This window comes from Misgurnus anguillicaudatus, chromosome 8 (assembly GCF_027580225.2).
Source record: "Misgurnus anguillicaudatus chromosome 8, ASM2758022v2, whole genome shotgun sequence".
Lineage (NCBI taxonomy): Eukaryota > Metazoa > Chordata > Actinopteri > Cypriniformes > Cobitidae > Misgurnus > Misgurnus anguillicaudatus.
In genome coordinates this window covers 14,486,090-14,500,267 of record NC_073344.2, presented here as the reverse complement: position 1 = coordinate 14,500,267, position 14,178 = coordinate 14,486,090, and the positions used below count along the sequence as shown (strand labels likewise).

The following is a 14,178-nucleotide window of genomic DNA, read 5'->3' as shown; positions in this document are numbered from 1 at the left end:
TTTGCTTGATTTGATTAACAAAACTTTGCATATTGCTTAGTTATACTAATAATGATAACTTTTAATTTATGAGAGATTAAGAATAACATTTAAGGGAAAACACCACCGTTTTTCAATATTTTATTATGATGACGATCGTTTTGCTAGACCCGTATGCCTCGGTTGATTGTTTAGAGCCCTTTGAAGCTAGCCTGACTCCGCCCTCCTACGTGCTTCCGCTTAATTTTCATTTCGCTTCAGTACTACGTCTGGGACTGCTGTGTAGAGTTTCGTTTTCTCCTGCAAAAATCTGCAGGTCCAATCAGCGAAAAGGGGGGAGTGGCTAGGAACGGTGACGTTGAGGTCGTGCCTGAGTTTGAGTTGTAGTTCAGTAATGGAAGCGGAGAAAGACGTGAGAAAAGCTGTTCGGTCCATTGTTGCAAAACTGCCGAATATACTGAAGTTAAAGCCGGAGTAAGAAAAATGTTTGATAAGTTTTGTTGGTCTGATCATTCAGACTTGTTGTTTCCGGACCGTTTCGGCGCATGATAAACGTCACGACCACACGTAAGCGATCACCTATGGCAGATCCTGAGTGACTCTGGGCAGATCCAATAGTTTTAAACTTCAACAGAGGACCCTCCTTAACGGAAGTAACACTTTGCAATGGGGCGTGGCCAGACTCTCTGGCTGCGTCCGAAACTGCAAACTGTATAGTAGGTACTGAATTAGATGAAGTACCTACTTACTTGGCGTTAAAACAGTAGGTACTGTATAGTATGAATCCTGGTAGTATGAATGAGATTCGGACGTACTACATCTGCCATGTTGCTACATCACGTGACATTCGTCGTCATCACGTCATTTCATTTCATGAATGTACGAGAGTCTGGTTGGACCAGGCTACTTTGAAGCTGCGTTAAAACTGCAATTTGAACCTTCAAACCGTTGGGTTCAATTGAAGTCTATGGGAAAAGATCCTGAAATGTTTCACTCAAAAACCTAATTTCTTTTTGACTGAAGAAAGAAAGACATAAACATCTTGGATGACATGTGGGTGAGTAAATTATCAGGAAATTTTCTTATAAAAAGTGGAATATTCCTTTAAGGTCCCTCAATTTGCTTTAGTCAGCATTTCATATCTGATTTTTCCCAAGCAAAAGTGTTAATTTATTCAAAACTGCTTGGTTTAGTCCAAAAGCCCCCAAACTTTTCATTCTGCGACCCAGGTAGGTATAATACTGAGACCCACCAACATATGTTTAAATGTAAGGAAAACACTTTTTTTTTTCTTTTTTATAAGTGAGTTTTTATTTTCCTTGTCATTTTATAAATGAAATGAAATTTAAGTTTAATTCAAATTCAATTATGGTATATCATATCAAAATCAATGTAGCGAAGTGATATTGCGAGACCCACCTTATCCCATTGTCTCAACCATAGACCCCTGGGTTAGTCTACTCTTTGGCGACCCCTGAAGTTTTTATATGGTTTATGCCCATAGTTTATGCCACATTAAAGGGGAGGAGCTTTCACCTCAACATTTTTTTGAAAAATGCCCTGAACTAAAATAGTCACTGTTTAATCTGATCTAAAATAAATCTAAAAGAGTTTGGTTTTAGAAAGGCTATAATCAAAACAAACCAACTGCAGTTTGATTCATATTAAATGGAATACACAATAAAAAAAAAACAGATTTTTAGAGTTATCTTGTTTTGGAACTTAAAATATAATCTTCAAATATAATAACATATGTTTAGATTATATGGACAGCTCCAATAGTGTATAGATTAGAATCATAGCCACTCAGAAATCATTTGAAAGACAAATGGATTAAACTCATATTGGTTGACTAAAGAACGCTGAAGGTTATCTCTTTATATTCTGTTATCTTTACCAAGAGATGCCGGGCACATAATCGGTTAATAAGATATACAGCCACTTTAATATAATAAGCAAATTAAATATATTAATCTGTGATGATTTAAGTGTGATTCTATGTGTTTATTTTCCCCAAAAGGAGCAATTTAAATTTCTCAAACAGGCGACCGCGCCTCATTATACCAGGAAGACGAGAGATGCAGAAAAAAGTTTGCCACGCGAGGGCGTTTGATGTGTTAGTTAAGTGAAATTAAACTTTTTGTATTTTGACGATATTAAGTAATTGCAGAATAAGCAAAATAAATCTAGCATCGTCTGTGTCTTTATTTTTAGCGCAAGTTTAATACGACAACAGTCTTTATGTCAATGAAAAGATGCTGGCTTGCAAAGTTGGTGCCCCTACCCAAAACTCCAAGGTATTCTGCCGGTGAGATCTTTTCTTTGCTTTCTCTCAACGTCGTTTATCGTTAAAGTCACGTATTTCACGCATTACTAAAAAGAGCATCGTTTGCTCTTTACGTGTAAGTATTACACATTGGTAGTAAACGTTTAGGTAACAAGATAAAAGCGGCCGAAGTCGTGGAAGAAAGCACAACTCCTCAGGCGCCTCTGTCGACTGTGTTATTGTTCTCAATCACGTCCGCGTATTGCATTTAAATCTGCATCATGAAACTCCGTGATGATGCTCGCATCTGACAGCGGATATTTTCACGTTCACCACAAACACATTAAAGTTAGATCATGTCTGCGAAGATTGAAGAGTCGGTTCCAGCCCAAGCACCTGCACCAACAATAACCAAAACGAAGAAGACACTGACAAAAAAGGCGAAACCTGCTGCAACTGGCTCGCCAGCCAAAAAGAAGAAAAGTAAGAGCAAGACGCCTGGCAAATACAGCCAGCTTGTCATTAATGCGATCCGAACCTTGGGGGAGAAAAACGGCTCGTCGCTTTTCAAGATATACAACGAAGCGAAGAAAGAGAGCTGGTTCGATCAGCAGAACGGTCGCACGTATTTGCGCTACTCCATCCGCGCGCTCCTGCTCAACGACACGCTCGTGCAGGTGAAAGGACTGGGAGCCAACGGCTCATTCAAGCTCAATAAGAAGAAATTTGAGAAAAAGACAAAGAAAAGTGCCACCAAGACGGAGAACTCTGCCAAACCAGCGGCCAAAAAAGCCGTGAAAAAGAAAGCGAGTGCAAATAAGAGCACCACAAAGACCTCCGGTAAAAAGAAGACTCCCACCACCGAGAAGAAACCGAGTGTTAAGAAGACGACGTCTTCAAAACCGAAGAAAGCAGCTGCCAAAAAACCCAAAGTCGAGAAGAAGAAAGCAACCAAGGCAAAGAAGACAAAATAGACTTATTGGAAATGACGGTTAACTGAATCATTGATGTGTAAATAGCTTGTTGCAAGATAATCGAAAGATATATGGTGGGCATGTAATTTTTGTTTAAAATATTTGGACTGTCTGCGTTCTTTGTAAATCGCTTGTGCGCACTTTACTTTACTGAGACACGCCCACTTACAGTGTGCGCTGCAATACGTCACGCTGTTTTGAAATTTGATCGCTGTTTTGTGTGATGCAGTAACATACTTTTATGATAATTTTTGCCATTAGCTTGATATTTTTGTTTGTTTAGAAGAGGACTATGGTGGGAACGCTTTGGAAAATATAAGTTAATATTAGAGCCTTTATGTTTGTTTGTTTTTTTACAACGGCATCATCTGTGTACCACACTGACTGTTACATAAAATATTTTTGTGCAACTTTTTATTGATGGATGTTTAAGTAATGCCTGTTCATTCCGTTTTTAAAGGCAATAAAATTTTGATCTATAACAAAAAGAAATGTATAAATTATTTCTCATGCATTTTGGAGTAATTTGAAGTGATTATTATATTTAGATTTCTTACCAAAAACTATTTATTACTAAGGTGAATAGTACACTAAAGATATTTTGAATACAACTTCATTTTAGAGAGAAAATCGAAGACGTCACAGGCACTCAACTTTAAGTACCATTTAAATATTACAGGGAATAATGTGTTCAATGTAGAGTTTAATTAATTTATTTAGAAACTAATGTATTTTTAATAAAAACGAAACCATAATAGTTTATATAATTTATAATATAAACCAATAATAAGGAATATATATATATATATAATGATACAGCTTGTTATTAGATGCCTTTCCTGACTGTTTTCTACGTAAGTAGCCTACATAAAAAATGCAAATATGTAACGACCTAATACCAAAATAACAGCCACTAAGTGTCCATTTTGAGTGTTAGTATGCATTCTTCAAACTTTGTGAATGAGAAATACATACTCCGATTACCGTAAATTTCTGTTAACTGCAGTGATCTCAATGTCATATCAATAGTGCATTATTTATCCATACAGATATATTAATTATCACAGATCCACAATATTTTGTGTAAATGAATAATGTAAAATGCGAACGTTACAGAGATTTCATCAACGTCAGGAGAAAAGAAAAAACTGGCGCCCCCTTTTAGTACAAAAATGGAATCTCCCGCTGAGTTGCGTTTACTCGCGGAAGTCGCCGGTGTTTGTAGCACTTCCGTCTTCTGCTCCAACTGGTAACGTAGACTAACTGTGTTCCGTACACAACGATGTTTCGTACAGATGCCCTTTAACTGCCAATAACTCAATAAATAATTTGAGATCACACACAAAATTTATATCTGTGTCATCCTCATTTCCCCACCTTTCATCCACGATCAGGAAAGAGAACCTCATGCAAACTGTTTTAGTGATTATTTAGAAAGTCTGCAGGGTGCGCCTCTTGTGTGTGAAAACGGCCGGTGGGCAGGCTTACGCTAACAAACTGCAGCTTCGGGGGGAGACAAGTGGGGCAGCAAAAATGTGGATTTTGGTTTAATTTATGCTTCACACTGTATTTACGTCTTTATAAAATGAATGATATTTATCACAAACTGTTAAATATATTACCTTTTGTTGAAAAAAATATTTGAAATTGGAACATTTAATGTTCAAAGTCGGTAGCGTCCGATGACTGTATAAAGCCAGTCGGATAGCACGTCTGTCAGCACTATCTTGTATGCAGTGATTATGTTTAACTTAACTTTCATTATGCTTTAACAAATTAAAGAACATCACAATCAAGTCAAATAAAACATTATTTTATATTTAATGTCCATTTTCGCAGTTGAAATCAAGTTTTGCGCTCTGTACGGAACATCATTGTTAGCATGTACGGAACATCGTTTTCCCTCATCATCTTTCGTACACAGGCGGAGGAGTTACTTTTCCTCACTTTTCTCAAAAACTATTGGTCCTAAAGACATCAATCAAAGTTTGACTCATACAATAGGCCTTCCCCCAGAGAATGCGCACACAAACATGCTTATTTTGAGCAAGTTGCTTCGAGGAGGAGCCGAAAGCTATCGAAAAAGCACGAAAGTGTACGGAACACAGTTAGTCTACGTTACACAGAAATGGTAGGACTGTCTTTGAACACTTTGAACACATAAAAAGATATATTAACACAGTTGCTATTGTTTTAATCACGTGACTGTTAACACTACGTGTCCAAATTGTTATTTTCCAGTTTTTGTTTCTGCACTTGCGTGAAGCTGATCAATCCGCGCATAGGGCTAAATCACTAGCTAACATCCACACCCATATTCCACTGTAGCGGGAAGTGTGAGACTAATTTAACATTTTGCGTTTATTCAGGAGTACCACTACCAGTGTTTTTGTTTGATTTGGGTACCATGGGCAAGCCAGTTCAAACGGACCTCCATGTGTACTGATGGCTAGCTAGGATTTGATTTGAACTGTCAGTGTGCTCTAGTCATACTTAACATTCTACTCTAGTAAGTTAATGTGTCGGGTCTCGTTACCTATATCGTGTTTAGCAGGTTATTGTTGAATCTTGTACTGTTAACCTGTTCCTAGTAACACATTTCTCACTATAATAGTGGGTGCTCATCCATGTTATCCAAGTTATACACTATTGCAACATTTACTGTGTAACACATATTTTCAAGTGTCCAAACTGTCATGCTGTTTTGTTGTCTAAGTTAGTAATGTATTATAATGATAACTCATGTTAGTTTTTAATTATGCATGATCTTTTTTCCATGCAGTAGTTTCAAAATTTTGCACTTCCTCCATGACTTATATTTAAGTTCAGGAAGTGAAAAGCTTCAGACTGTCCTCTTTTAAGACGGTTCGCTCTTTAGAGACATTTATGGTGTTTGTAGGATGACAAAGCCATTTAGCAGTGTGTAGTGCTTGTTTTTTTCGGGGCACAGTATCTCAAGAATTCCCCTGCAGGTTCAGACGTGTGTTTAAAAACTGCTTGCTCTTGCTGTCTGTGTGCAGCTTGTGGGGTTGCCAAATACTAATTTAGTTCATGCTTTTATCTTGTATTTATTTTTTTAAATCATTTATTTGTGTTTTTGACAGACGGCAACTCTGCGTCCGTACCTGAATGCAGTGCGTGCTACACTGCAAGCAGCCCTCTGCCTGGAAAACTTTTCCTCACAGGTGGTTGAACGACACAACAAACCTGAGATTGAGGTTCGGAGTATATGCAACTATGTTTACTGCATTTGTATTTGCATATTCATCTGTGTTCACACAGCTGTATGATTCATTTGGTTAACAACCACTATGCCCACATCTGCCTGGTACAAAATTCTGTGGTTTAAAGTCGGCATCTTGCCTTTTTGACTCCCTGTGTGTCTTGACACCTAACCAGTCAAATGTCTTAAAATAACCACTAGAGAAATGTTTGTGGTAACCGTGGTATACGTGGAATAATTGACTCCTGTCATTGAATTATTTGAAAATTACCACCTTGGGTGTGCATTATTTCCGAATAATTCAACGGTTTATCGTCAATTATTCTTTGCATGAGCCACTTGACCATAGCTGTCCTTAAAATACATGCTAACATACAATACAGTCCACCTTGAGTTCAGTATGTAAGATAAATGCATTGCATACAATACAGATTTTGATATAAAGCTTTAAGGGACACTCCACTTTTCTTGAAAATAGGCTAATTTTCCGCTCCCCTAGAGTTAAACATTTGATTTTTACCGTTTTGGAATCCATTCAGCTGATCTCCGGGGCTGGTGGTACCATATTTAGCATAGTTTAGCATAATCCATTGAATCAGATTAGACCATTAGCATCGTGCTAAAAATGACCAAAGAGTTTAGATATTTTGCTAATGCTAATGGTCTAATCAGATTCAATGAATTATGCTAAGCTTTGCTAAAAGTGGTACCGCCAGACTCTAAGATTGGCTGAATGGATTCCAAAATGGTAAAAATCAAGTGTTTAACTCTAGGGGAGCTGGAAGATGAGCCTATTTTCAATAAACGTGGACTGTCTTTCTTTTTCTTTGGAAACTGTTTCAAAACGGCTTGTAAAGAAATACTGGACATATGTCACGATTTTTTGCCACTTGGCCTAAGGACCTCATATTATTTGATGATAATTATTCTTGATGGAATAATGATAATGATGATGCTGTAGGTCATGTGACAGGATTCGATATACTGTTGCATACCATACATATTGTATTGCCTGTATTGCTCAAGTTTCTGTGTATGTGTGTTACCAGGAGTAGTAAGGAGCTGTTACTTCAGCCTGTGGTGATCAGTAGGAATGACAAAGAGAAGGTACTAATAGAAGGTTCCATCAACTCTGTACGAGTCAGCATTGCTGTAAAACAGGTAAATGCATCTGAATGTGCTATTCCAGAGATCTTACGGGTCTCCGAATATGTAACATACTACTTGTAGTAGTACGAATGTGGAAGTATTGCATTGGTATGTGGTGAGAGAAACTCTGGTTTCACTTTGAATAAGAATATGAAGAGCTTACATGCAAAAATGTGACCTATTTTAGCATTTTTATCAGGCTCTTATGTTTAGGTTCAGTAATAGCACTTTAATGGCAATGAAAATGTTACTAGTAACTTATTTTCACAAATGTCACTTTATTGGTAATTAACAGCAAAACCCACTAAGTACATGCAAACATTTCTACTTCTAAAAAAGTCTCCAGTCACTCTTTACTGTCTTTTCTGAATAAAGGTAAGAGGCTTAATAAGTTGGTCAATATCCTATATTCAGTAAACCTCCTTTAACCATGTTAAAAACTCTTGCACCTTGATGTACTGGCATCGTCGTTCATCCAATATTGTTCTGTGCACTTAGAGGACTTTGCTGAAAAAAACTGATTATACCAACAAACCCATATTTATAACTGTCCTGAGGCTGGGATTAAGTGGATTTGAAGCAAAATTATGTGATGAACGTATAATACGTGTCGAACGCATTCAGTCAATATTATAATCCCATTGTAAATGGAAATGGCATTTAGCGGCTTTTGCATCTGAGCTCTTTGTATATGTACAATGTTCGTTCCAATGAAGATGGCAATCCACACCAAGTCTGAGTTATATACAGTTACAGAATTGTTTATCTTTTTTTATGCACATTCATTGCTCTCTTAAAGGCTGATGAGATCGAAAAGATCCTGTGCCATAAATTCATGCGCTTTATGATGATGAGAGCCGAGAACTTCTTCATTCTGCGGAGAAAAGCTGTTGAGGTGAGAATCTTTTCTTGTTTATTTGCTTGGCCATTGTTTTAATATTATTGTTTTTTGTCAATAACCTAGTTTCAAATATGTATTCATTTAAATGTCTTTTTTATTAGGCCATTAAAGTAAAGTACGTCTTATTAGATTATCTTGGAAGTGTTCGGACAGATCAGTTCTGGAAGCATCTCTGATTTAAACTTTAGAAACATGTATCATTATCAACCAAATGTATTATTCAGGCATTTAGCAGATGGTTTAATCCAAAACCACTTACAACAATGGTATAAACAACAAAGCACGGTATAATATGAATAATAAGTGTATTATAAGTAAGGAATAATTGACGACGGAGCGTTGAATTATAAGAAAATAATGCACACCCAAGGTGGTAATGCGGCACGATGCGAAGCGGAGTGCCGTTACACCGCGGTAGCAGTTGTCTAGTCTAGAAATTACCAGGATGCACAGTTAGATAAGTCCTAATATAACCGTGGAGTCTTTGCAATGTGATCATTAGATAGGTTTCACTGAATTATTGAATCATTTAGATTCACTGATTTGTTTTTGTCATCACTTGAAAAAATGTATATGCCATATGTAACTTTATAAAATGAATGTAAGGAAACATCACTGTTTGTGCAGCTACATATAGATGACAATATAACCCTTTATGTTCTTTAATAAAAATAACCGTATGATATGCCTTGACTAATATTAAGATAATAGTCCTTTTCAAGGGCTGAAAAAATTCAGAGACAATTTTTAGCATGTAGGGGCAGTTTCCCGGTCCTTACTTATAAGCGGTTTGGCTCGCATGCGATTCGCGGATTAATATTAAAATTTAAATACCATTAAAGTTTATCATTTGCACGTGTTTCTAAGGCTTGAAAATGTTAACATTCAAGTGATTTAAAACAATTTAACCACAAAAAGGCGCTAAAGTGAGCAAATGTGTCCGGTTCAGCTCCAGTCAGGCGTAATCATCCCTTCAAAGATCAGAACTCCTTATGCGTAAACTAGAGAGAGAGTTGTGCTACTGGCTCTCATACTGTAGTCCATTTTAGAGATCGACCGATACTCATTTTTTAAAACCGATGCCAATAACAAATATTTGGATGCTTATGGGTCCGATAACCGATATGCTGAACCGATTTTTATTTACTGTTATATTTCTGTTTTTGACATAATAATTACTACAACACTACTGAACTGAACAAACCCTTATAATAATAATCATCATCACAATCACTCCCTCTTTGCATACAAAGTAATAAATAGAGGGGTCTGAAAGAGTGAAGAATAATATTAATTTAATGAATAATGTAGAAACTATATTCCTAATACATGGACCATTCCAAACACCCCTATCATTTTGTCAGAAATGGACTGATCCAAAGGTAGCGCTGCGATTGGCAGCGTGAGGGAGAGAAAAGTATAGCGGAGCGGAGTTGGCTGCTTGTTATACATAGTTTATAGAGTAAAACAGGTGGATTAAGTGCCTTTTTTGGAATAATATGGTTGTTTTGACCAGCAACATGTAGCCTTCAGCAGTAAAAAAAGTAGTTAGCAAAGAGGTTTTACAAATAATATCACTGACTGGAATACTTCATTCAGGAAAGTAACAAACAAAACGGCTTATACATCACTGAATTTCTTAACTGGTAATGTTATTTGATGTCAGAATAATTATTTTGTTGTTATAGCTTATGAAATGGCTGTTGACAGCGCTGTTATCTATGCATTTACTCACGCATTAACTGTATCAAACTGTGACCGCTTGCGGAGGTAATAAATAATTAATTAATATCCACAGACATTTATAGGCCTATAGATATTTTAGCAAAATAATGTTTATCTGGTAAATTTTAATGTAACTTAGGGTAAATCTTGTTAAAAGCTTCAGCCTTCAACCCCGGTAAGTGAACAGCACGTGATTTTGTGAGTTCGTCTCTATTCTTGGACAAACTGCATACATTGCTTTTAATATATCAACTTATTTAACATAACATACATTAATGCACAAAGAAGATGTGTTATGAATGCCTCAGATGCAGAGTAAGTATACTCAAAGTTCTTTTAATGAAGTCGCGTCACTCCGCCGTCATATTTGCTGTGCACGCTGCTGCTGCTGTGAGCTCTTCTCCTCAGATGCGTCCAGCGCGCACTTCTCAATTCTCTCGTTTATCGGTCAATCCGATATCACAAACCCGATATCCGATCATCGGAAAATGCTCAAATATCGGGGAAAATATCGGAAAACAGATATATCGGTCGATCTCTAGTCCATTTGCTGAATAGAGCAATGAAAAACAACCTAACGTTTTTATGTGAAGGGACCGTTTGGAATTCGCCCTCCGGCTTTGTCTGTGCACGCGTTTAAGTGCCCTCAGTAGTGCATATACGGAGAGACGCGTTTCAAAAAGTAAGCCAACATAAAATCTTTCTGTTCTTGACAGGGCACGTACACACAAAATGATCGCGCAGTATTCTTTTTCTAATAAAAACATTTGTTTATGTCTTAAGTGAAGAGTCAGAAACCAGTCTGTGCTTATTTGTTCTTAAAGAGACAGTAACCTTAATTAACTTACTTAAGTCTGTGTCATTAATGTTAATCAAACAACCCAAGACAATAAGAAAATCACTTCTGTGGCTCTAAAAAAAATTATAATATTTAATTCGTACAATAAAGATATCTGTACCTAATGCTAATTTTAGACCTTACTTAATGTCCAACTTTGTTCTTTATTATAAATGTTTGTAATTTCTTTATTTGTTAATAGATTTTTCCCACCCTTTTTTTGCTGATCCGAAAAATGGTCCGACTCGTGCCTCAAAAACTGTAATGTGATCCGAACCGTGAGTTTTGTGATCCGTCACAGCCCTACAAGCAAACCTTACAAAAAACATTACAAGTGTACATCTTGACAGCACTAATATGTTGAGGTGTGTCAATAGAAGGTGTTTTTAAATGAAGACAACTCAAACATGCTTTTTAGTCTGGGTCTAGGATAAGCCCTGTCCGGGAAACCACCCCGTAATGTAATATTTTACCAGTCAATAATCCTGTTCTCCCTCCTCTCTTTCCTCAGGGATATGACATCAGTTTCCTCATTACTAACTTCCACACAGAACAGATGTACAAGCATAAGTTAGTGGACTTCGTGATTCATTTTATGGAGGAGATTGATAAAGAAATCAGCGAGATGAAGCTGTCGGTCAACGCCAGGGCTCGCATAGTTGCGGAGGAGTTTCTCAAGAATGTGAGTTTCTCTGTAATAAGCCATCTTATTGATTTAGAAATGAAGATTCGGCTGTATTATAACAACGGCTGTATTTTGTTGATGCTTAACAGTTTTAGATTATTATCAGCGCACACTGCTGGCTGCAACACCACCCGTGTCACCTTTGGTAAAGGTGATGGAGAGTTTTGGAGCCGGTGGTTGAGGAGTTAAAAAAGTATGATTGACGACCAACCTGGAACATCACCAAAGGGGGAGGAGTGAAGGGTGTGGCCTCTGTCAGAGAATTGAATTCAGAGTATTGCAGTATTAAAGAGCAGACTGATGGATTTCAAAGATAGACATGGTACTCCTTTTGCTGTTTTAAACCGTTTTCATTTTATTTAGTTTGTCACCCCTTACAATATTTGTTTTTTAAGTATTCTGTTCCTCTAAAATTCCTACGTTGTTCAAACTAGATATCCCTTCATTTTTTTTTTGTGGTAGGTAAGTGCTCGCAATGTTGCAATGTTCTGAATAAGCCTCAGCTTTCCTTCGTTCTCATGAAAATTGATAAGTATGTACATATTGAGAACGCATAGACTCATTTACCGCTGCCTTTCAAACAAACTTTAAAATCGGGGCAGGTCTATATATAGATAAAACTGAATCGATGCTCATGAGTACAAAGGAAAATTATTATTCCAGTAATTTAAATGGTCTGTTTTGTCAGTGTTTTTTATAAATATGTATACTGTGGTTAAAAACCATTTTGTCATGTTGTTTTGATATAAATAAATCCTCACGCTGACGCACATGCATCTTACAAACCATATCATGATGATTATGCTCAAATAAATCCCTTTATTGCTTGTACTTTGTTGTTTGTGTACTGCTTGTGTATTTAATTCGAACACAAATTAGTATGATAGGTAACGGCATTTTCTGTCAGTCCTATGTATGTTTGTACACTGTAGATGTGATGAAGCACAATGATAACCCATATTCAGAGTCTCTAAAAAACCATGGTGTCTATTGTTAGTAAGATCATTTTTAAAGTACCACAAATGAGTCACACTTACTTTCTTGTTGTCACTCTTGTGTGGTTTATTAAGCATTAAAGTGGACTTTAATAAAGCATTAAAGTATGGCTGTCAAAAGATTAATCGCATGCAAAATAAAAGTTTTTTGGGCATAATATATTTTATGTGTGTATTTATTATCTATATATAAATACACACATACATGTATACATTTAAGAAAAATGTTGTTTATGTATATATATTTCATTTATAGACGGTTTCAGCAGTAACAACATAAACAATCGGCTTTCGTGGTCATCACGTAACTTCCGGTAAACTCTGCGAAGAATAAATAACAACAAAGTCCTTTTAAAGTAGTTTATTTATATAACAAGCAAAATAAACAACGCAGAGATTACATAGGAACGCAAAACATTTGTTATTTTCGACCAGGTATTTGATTAAAGGTGCTCTAAGCGAATCTGTGTGACGTTACTTTTTGTTGATGTTTGAACTGTTTTCAAACAAACGGAGCGTAGTTAACTCCTCCCCCTCCCTTCTGTGCTTTCATGAACGAGCCCAAACCCCACCCCCCACCCCCAAATGCTTCTTGTCATTTTGGAACACTTTGTTTTGTTTCGCGGTGCTAGGTTTGGCCACTGTGTTTTTATTGCATTTTGCGAAGCCTGGGCTGTCTACAGAGATCGCGTTTTTTTACAGTTTGATCAGCGAACAGGAAGCAAGCAGATAGTGAGGAGATGTTTGCTGTATGTAACAAAAAAAATTTTATGGTCTAAAACGCGTGAATTCGCTTAGAGCACCTTTAAGAGTTCAGTTTCAGCAACTAGTCAGACCATTAAACAAACAGATACCGGAAATAAAGTTCGGACAGACGCTTATTGCATCACCGCACGTGCGCCTGATGAAACGGTCTATATATAATATAAAATATATTCAAATCTAAAAATATTTATATACATGTCAATGTTTCTTAATACATATATGCATGTGTGTGTCTTTATATATACAAAATAATTACACACAGTGCATACATATAGGCTATATTATGCAAAAAACAAACTTTAATTTGTATGCGATTAATTGCGATTAATCTTTTGACAGCCCTACATTAAAGGTATTATTTGAATTACTGTTGTTTTAAATTATAGGAAATTAAGTCGGGAGAGTAAGAAAAAGAAGACATTGCTGTTTTGGCATAAGGGAAATGCCTCTAAGAAATGTTTTTCCATCCTTGATTTAGAATGGGAAGATGCCTAATTTTAGTTGCTGACTTAGGTACAGCTGAAGTCTACAGACGCCAACTTTCTTTGGCTTCACATGGAGACACTACCATATTTTCATATCTTGTTTATCTGAAGTTCTAAGAAAATGACATTGAAAATAAAAGTTGGTAAAGCAGTTCAGTTAGTTCAACTAAAATACATGATATTTTACATGAGT

At 36.5% G+C, this 14,178-nt stretch overlaps 3 protein-coding genes across 3 annotated transcripts in view; 2 read left to right on the top strand and 1 right to left on the bottom strand.

Annotated features, from left to right (window-relative positions):
* Window positions 1–14,178, bottom strand: part of LOC129450542 (fibroleukin) — a 53,523-nt gene that overhangs the window by 6,858 nt on the left and 32,487 nt on the right. The window lies entirely within an intron of this gene.
* h1-10 (H1.10 linker histone) lies at window positions 2,477–3,711 on the top strand. The gene has a single exon (XM_055213399.2). It carries the CDS (start codon window positions 2,602–2,604, stop codon window positions 3,217–3,219), a length of 618 nt encoding a protein of 205 aa, XP_055069374.2. The 5' UTR covers window positions 2,477–2,601; the 3' UTR covers window positions 3,220–3,711.
* On the top strand, window positions 7,503–12,571 carry arpc4 (actin related protein 2/3 complex, subunit 4). Its single transcript, XM_073870363.1, has 4 exons — window positions 7,503–7,603; window positions 8,391–8,486; window positions 11,567–11,737; window positions 11,830–12,571. The coding sequence occupies exons 2-4, from the start codon at window positions 8,427–8,429 to the stop codon at window positions 11,833–11,835; spliced, it is 237 nt and encodes a 78-aa protein (XP_073726464.1). The 5' UTR covers window positions 7,503–7,603; window positions 8,391–8,426; the 3' UTR covers window positions 11,836–12,571.